The following is a 6,829-nucleotide window of genomic DNA, read 5'->3' as shown; positions in this document are numbered from 1 at the left end:
CTATTCCCTTTATAGTGCACTACTTTGAGCAGGGCCCATAGTGCTCTGATCAAAAGTACTGCACTATATAGGGAATAGAGTGCCATTAGGTATGCCACCAATGTGAGGAATGCCCTTCACCTGCCATTGCTGCAGGGTGTGTATTCCTGAGTTTTTATTTGCAATTTTTGTACTTGATTAACTTCAGTTTCATATGCTTTTATTATTCTAAAAGATTGTTGAAAACAGAACTAGCCTCACAGCGCTAACTAAATGTAAAAAATGGTTTATATGTTCTATCTCAATGTGTCTCAGTGTGTGAAAGAGACCAATATGGCCAATGGATATTATGTATTTGGAAAAAGTCTTATTTGCAACATCTAATATGGGTAACATTTCTTATGAAATATAATGCCTTCTGTCATCTCACAGTATGACTGTGATGTCTCATAGCATAGAACGTGTTACATCCAATATGACCCTCACTTTACCACTGGTGAGAATGTGAGTAGTAGAGCAAGGAAGTTATATGGGAGAAAGTTGGAGTCTGGAGAGAGGTGATAGAAACAGAACACCTTAGTTGACCTTCTGTATGTGTCTTGTTTGTGCATATAAAAGACTGCTGCTTTAAAGCTCCTCAGATGTCACCTTCAACATGAAAGAATGTGCATGGGAAATATAAGAGCCTTCGTGTTAAGGTTTGGTTTCTGGTCACCTGCTTTGAAATTGTTACTGGAATTTATTCAAGCAACCTGCCAATGTCTCTTTCTCTTTTCTCTCTCTCACCTCTGCTCAAGGTGACCCCCCCAAGGTGACACACACACACACACACAATATTTTTCTTCCTATTTCCCATAAGCCCCCTTCGGTCACCCTTTTCCCCTTCATTCACTTTTTTTCAATGAACACTCAGCAGTCAGTGTCATTTTACAGCTACCGGTACGTATGTAAATGACACCCCATTCTGATTTCTCAACAACTCTATAATGGTCTCCATGGAAACACCACAATGAAGTGAACATGAAAACTGATATTACAAGTTAGTAACTTTCCTACATTTTTGTTTTTAAATAATTAATGAAGGTTTTTTAAGGCTGATTCCCTGACCTGTCAATGTTTTTAATTAGCTGTTTTATGATTTTGTTATACTCTTGTGAATTCTATGTTTTTTTTACTAGATTACCTGTAGTTTTTCATGTTGTCTGTCTGTAATTGTGTAATGACTTGTGTTAAATCCACATCAATCAGTGTAGATGAAGGGGAGGAGACAGGTTAAAGAAGGATTAAGCCTTGAGACAATTGAGACATGGATGTGTATGTGTGCCATTCAGAGGGTGAATGGGCAAGACAAAATATTTAAGTACCTTTGAACGGGGTATGGTAGTAGGTGCCAGGCGCATCGGGTTGAGTGTGTCAAAAACTGCAATGCTGCTGGGTTTTTCACCCTCAACAGTTTCCTGTGTGTATCAAGAATGGTCCACCACCGAAAGGACGTCCAGCCAACTTGACACAACTGTGGGAAGCAGTGGAATCAACATGGGCCAGCATCCCTGTGTTGACTTGTGAGCCCCTCAGACCTCACAAGTCACTTTCAATATGAAATAATGTGCATGAGAAATAGGGGAGCCTTTGTGTAAAGGTTTGGTTTTTGGTAGTCCGCTTTGAAATTGTGACTGGAATTAATTCAGGCTCCCAGACAATTTTTTTCCCTAACCCACCTCCACTCAAGGTGAAGGTAATTATTGGTCTGATGCATATGCAACCACACACAAGTTAATTTGTATCTTCCTCTTTCCCTTAAAGAGCAACTGCTCCTAAAAAACAACTTCTCATTCAGAAAACAGCCTACAACGTGTAAATAAGAAAAGTCAGTCTCATCCAAAACAGAGTTTTGAAGGTTTGTTTAAATGAAGGTTGGGTTTGTATAAATCCTGCCCACAGCTGGCAGAACACAAGTAATCATCCATTTAAAGTGCAGCTGCATGTGATCCAATCATAATGCCATGGTACATTTCTTAATTAACCAAATCTAAAATGAGGCCAAATCAGGAAGTGCAGTTGCACTTTAAGCCACCTTCAGTATTATTTTACAGCTACGTATGTGAATGACACCCTATTCTGATTTCTCAACTCCGTACTGGTTTCCATGGAAACAACACAATGAAGTGAATGTGAAAAATGATATTACAAGTTAGTAACTTCCATACAAAATCATCTTGGTTGGAACTCAGTGCTCTAATCTGTTTCCGGGACCAGTGGCAGTCAGTCAGTCAGACACACAGTGGGAGAGTGAGAATGGGAGTGTTATATAATACATGGCAGCTGAGACAAACACAACCACATGCCCAAAAATAGGAATGATATTAGTGTGTGTGTGTGTGTGTGTGTGTGTGTGTGTGTGTGTGTGTGTGTTAGAATGTCTATGGGTCTATCTGCTGTGCACATTTCCCACTATCCAAAACACATGCCTTGTGCTGGTCATAGCTAATGGCGTCAGTGACCTCTCCAGAAGTGACTCAATGTCACTGATGAGACACATGAGTTACTGGGCTGTGTGTATAAGGTTCACTTTTAATGTGCGTTCCCTCTCTTAATGCCTCAGAACAGCACATGCTGAGAACGAAAACACTCCCTCCCTCCCTTTCGCTCTCTCCCTCCCTGTCTCTCTCTCTCTCCCTGTCTCTCTTCCTCCCTGTCTCTCTCTCTCTCTCTTTTTCTTTCAATCACTCACTTCTCTGGCAAACTGCTCTTTCTGTCTCTCTTGTTAGTTTCTCTTCCCAAATATCTCCCTCTCCAGCACCCTTCATCTTTTTCCCTGTTTCCCCCCACTCCCCTCTCCCTCTCTTGTCTCTCCAAATCACTAATCTGTCTAGAATAGAAGCCCACTCAGACAGGTCTCTTGACTGGAGACATGGTCAGTCTCTGTGGGGAGGTGGTGAGTTGCTGAGCCGGATTTAGACGATTAGTAGTGGACTTAGCATTTACACTGATAGGATGGAATATGATGTGTCACAGTGCAGTAAATTGTATAATTGGAATCACTTCTACGTGACCTTAAAGGACAGAGCAAGAGACCATACAGAGCTGAACTTTTATTGCCCTTAATTCATCCATTATTTTGGGCTTCCCCTCGTGGATTAAGGAGCAGTGAAGCTGAGAAAAGTAAGTCAATTAGTTAATTAATTGCAGACTGTTATTTACAACCATTTCAGTGGACAATGTTGATTTTTTCGGGCAAAGTATCATCAACATTGACGAGTGGCTCAAAGAGACTCAAAATGTTCCATTGATGTCCTGAATTCCCTACAGATATTAATAGCTACTGTGCCCTCCCAAACAATGTCACCTAATCCCTGGTGCAATCATCAGTCCTCCACCAAAGGCTTTGTTTTCAGGCGCATTCTTTCCACCTCACCTCTTCTCTGAAGTAAAAAACAAACAGTGTAGCCTACATACTAAGAACAAAGGACAGGAATACAAAGGTTAGCTGCACTTTATTAATTAATTAGAAACAGCATATTTAGAAACTGATACGCAGTAGTTACTTCATTTAGATATGAACCCCAAGTACTAATTGGTTCAGTTACCACTAGTTTTGTAATAGTAATTACTTGAAATAAGTATAATAACACCAATTGTAACCAATATGTGGGTGAATAGCAGGCAGCAGAAGTTTTATGGCCAAGAGTACATGTTATGTAACCACTGATCCACAATATGATCAAATGTCATGACAAGAAAGGGAAACTGATGCTTACAGAGAAAAAAAACAGATAGAGAGAGTAGAGGAAAGAAGTAGATAACTATTTGGGGTATTGAGTGTCTGGAATGCCAACTGTTGACTCATCCCCTTCTCTTGCCTTCCTCTCACCGTCTCTCTCTCTCTTTGTCAGAGCCCCCCTCTCTCTCTCTTAACCTCAAGCCCTCATCGCCCATAACTTTTCCGACCCCAGACCCGCTCTCCCTCACATGATAAATATAGCTCACTGTTATCCTTCAGAAACGCACACGTGACCCCCACCACACACACAAAAAAAAACATAGCTTGGATCCAAATATATAAGAGCCTGTATGTGTGACTGACTGGCTATGCTCGTGCACACACTTAACCGACACACTTATCCAAAAGATAGACACAGACACACATTTTTAAACAGTGGGAAAGTAAAGAAAGCATTTTACGAACTACCCAAAGATCTGCCCACTTTCCCTCTGATGTAAACTGCGTGGACTGGGCCAAGACTGAACAACAAGGATATCTTCCCTTTCTCTCTTTAAAAAGCGGATCCTTTTCCCACCTCTCAGGCAGATAGCCATCAATGAGTGTGACCAACTCCTCTGCCTACAGATCGGAACGCAGCTTCCAGCAGACCTCTTCCTCCTCCTCATCCTCCAACAACCCATACATGGAGAAGAGCAGGGGGCTCTTTGCAGAGGACTTTGGCTCTTTCATGCGTCCTGGAACGGATGCCTTGGGATTTCCCAGTGAGTTGATTTTACATGAATTCCCAATTTTGGACCAGCATAACATAATGATTGATATATTAGGTTGTAATATTCTACTTATTCCATACATATAGTATCAAATTCCATTGCTGAATGAATTTGTCTGTGGATAATTCATGATGTATTAGATGTGTCTCTGTGCCACACACACGTGTATTCATGTGTGTAGATTGACTGCTGAACTCTCTTTAAGGCTACTCAACAGGACTTCACAGGGCAAATGGGAGGGTTGTTTGGTGGGTATTAGCAGTAGGGAAAAGCAGGGTATTTTGGTGCTGTGACTGGTATGCCCGTGCCTCCGGAAAAAGGAGGAGGTGGCTGCCGATGGAGGGAAGACAGGGCTGGATGGGAGGGGGGATGTTGGACACACTGCCAGCGCCGTGACCTCACACACAGAGAATGACTGGGATGAGGTGTAGGAGAGGACGGGCCAGACTGTTGCATATCAACCAGCATACACACACACTGTCAAACTGGCGATCATGTAGCCAAAGCAGACAAGTAAGAGGCACCCAGGCAGCTCACACAGCGTAATGCTCATTTCCAATTTGGGGACACACGTTAACTAATTTACATTCTAACACAACACTTCAAAAAAATAAAATAATGCATAGACAGTAAACAGGCCAAACCTTTGGACTGTGTGTGAATTTATTTTACATATTAATGTTTTTAAGGTGCATCTAAGGTTAATTAAGTAAGAATGATCATCTTAGTTATTATATAAGGATAAGAGTGATTGGGCTGCACTCAACCAGTCAAGAATGGACTGCACTCAACCAGTCAAGAATGGATAGCTCTCAGTAAGCACATTACCATATGTCTTGGTTGTGTTTCCAGGTCGGACAGGGACAGCAGGGAAGATCAAGACAATGGGAGACAGCTACCAGTTCACAGTGGATGTCCAAGACTTCTCTCCAGAGGACGTCATTGTCACCACCTCCAACAACCAGATCGAAGTACATGCAGAAAAGGTGGGCATATCTCTTTTTAGTGACAATTAAATTCTCTATGATTTTGAGAATTTTGTTTCTAAAATATTTTAGAAATATTTGAGATATGAAAAATATCTTGGTCATTTTCTCATGTCTATCTTCACTTCAACAGTTGGCAGCGGATGGCACAGTGATGAACACTTTCACCCACAAGTGCCAGCTACCTGAGGATGTGGACCCCACCTCTGTGACATCATCATTGGGCACCGAGGGAACGCTAACAGTCAAGGCCCGTAGAAACCCATCCAAGCATGAGCTCACACAGACCTTCCGCACTGAGATCAAGATCTAAGAAGACAGACAGGACTCTCCCATGAGCCATGACCCCTGTTCCCCCACTGCCTGTATTTTGTAATGCTATATTCCGTTTTTCTCATTTAATGTCTTTATCATTATATGTTCATTCTGCCCTTTAAGCTGGAACGTTTTTTTCTTCTGCCATACCACCTCCTCAAAATACCACATCCTCCAATAGCTGCCTTGGATTGACAACAGTTAGCCTAATTTGTTCTTGTGTTTTCCCAGTTATTACACATCACTTCCACACATACACACATCACCTCCACACACACACACACACACACACACATCACCTCCACACATACACACATCACCTTCACACATACACACATCACCTCCACACACACACACCACCTCCACACACATCACCTCTACACACACGCACATCCCCTCCACACACACACACACACACACACACATCACCTCCACACATACACACATCACCTTCACACATACACACATCACCTCCACACACACACACACCACCTCCACACACATCACCTCTACACACACGCACATCCCCTCCACACACACACACACATCCCCTCCACACACACACACATCCCCTCCACACACACACACACAAAATTGAGAATGCTGGGGGGAGGATGGCTCATAATAATGGCTGGAGCTGCGTGAATGGAATGGCATCAAACCATGTGTTTGATGTATTTGATACCATTCCACCTATTCTGCTCCAGCCCTTTCCACGAGCCTGCACACACACATCCATCCATCAACTAAGTAACTTCTTCTACGGAACTCTATAGATACTGCTACCATTGTGCATTGTAATAGTTGTGTGAATAAAGTAGTTGATTGATTTTTCATTTAGAGAATATAAACGTTTGTGTGCATCAATGTTTGATGTTTCATGTTTGTCTATTCATGGCTCAGAAGACCTAGGCCAGTGTCAGAAAAAAGAAAAAGTGCACACCACTAAGAATGGCCATAGCTACATTTATATTTTCTTACCCCTTTCAAACATTTACACTTAAGCTGTCCATTGTTTTTAGTATGTCATTATGAGGATTAAAATAACATATACT

At 42.0% G+C, this 6,829-nt stretch overlaps 1 protein-coding gene across 1 annotated transcript; it reads left to right on the top strand.

Annotated features, from left to right (window-relative positions):
- Positions 1-2,546: 2,546 nt before the first annotated feature.
- hspb7 (heat shock protein family B (small) member 7) lies at positions 2,547-6,641 on the top strand. Its single transcript, XM_021566380.3, has 4 exons — positions 2,547-3,141; positions 4,285-4,464; positions 5,326-5,459; positions 5,593-6,641. The coding sequence occupies exons 2-4, from the start codon at positions 4,299-4,301 to the stop codon at positions 5,770-5,772; spliced, it is 480 nt and encodes a 159-aa protein (XP_021422055.1). The 5' UTR covers positions 2,547-3,141; positions 4,285-4,298; the 3' UTR covers positions 5,773-6,641.
- Positions 6,642-6,829: the final 188 nt, after the last annotated feature.

The sequence above is a fragment of the Oncorhynchus mykiss genome, chromosome 16, assembly GCF_057628025.1.
Source record: "Oncorhynchus mykiss isolate SJ-2025 chromosome 16, ASM5762802v1, whole genome shotgun sequence".
In the NCBI taxonomy this organism is placed as follows: Eukaryota; Metazoa; Chordata; class Actinopteri; order Salmoniformes; family Salmonidae; genus Oncorhynchus; species Oncorhynchus mykiss.
Note: the sequence above shows the minus strand (reverse complement) of the source record. Positions and strands in the feature narration are given on the sequence as shown.

What these genes read in the sequence shown, in the direction of transcription:
- hspb7 (XM_021566380.3), top strand. Translation starts at nt 4,299, where the DNA reads ATGAGTGTGACCAACTCCTCTGCCTACAGATCGGAACGCAGCTTCCAG. An exon ending in GGATGCCTTGGGATTTCCCA is followed by an intron (nt 4,465 to 5,325) that starts GTGAGTTGATTT and finishes TTGTGTTTCCAG; the next exon opens with GTCGGACAGGGACAGCAGGG. An exon ending in TCGAAGTACATGCAGAAAAG is followed by an intron (nt 5,460 to 5,592) that starts GTGGGCATATCT and finishes TCACTTCAACAG; the next exon opens with TTGGCAGCGGATGGCACAGT.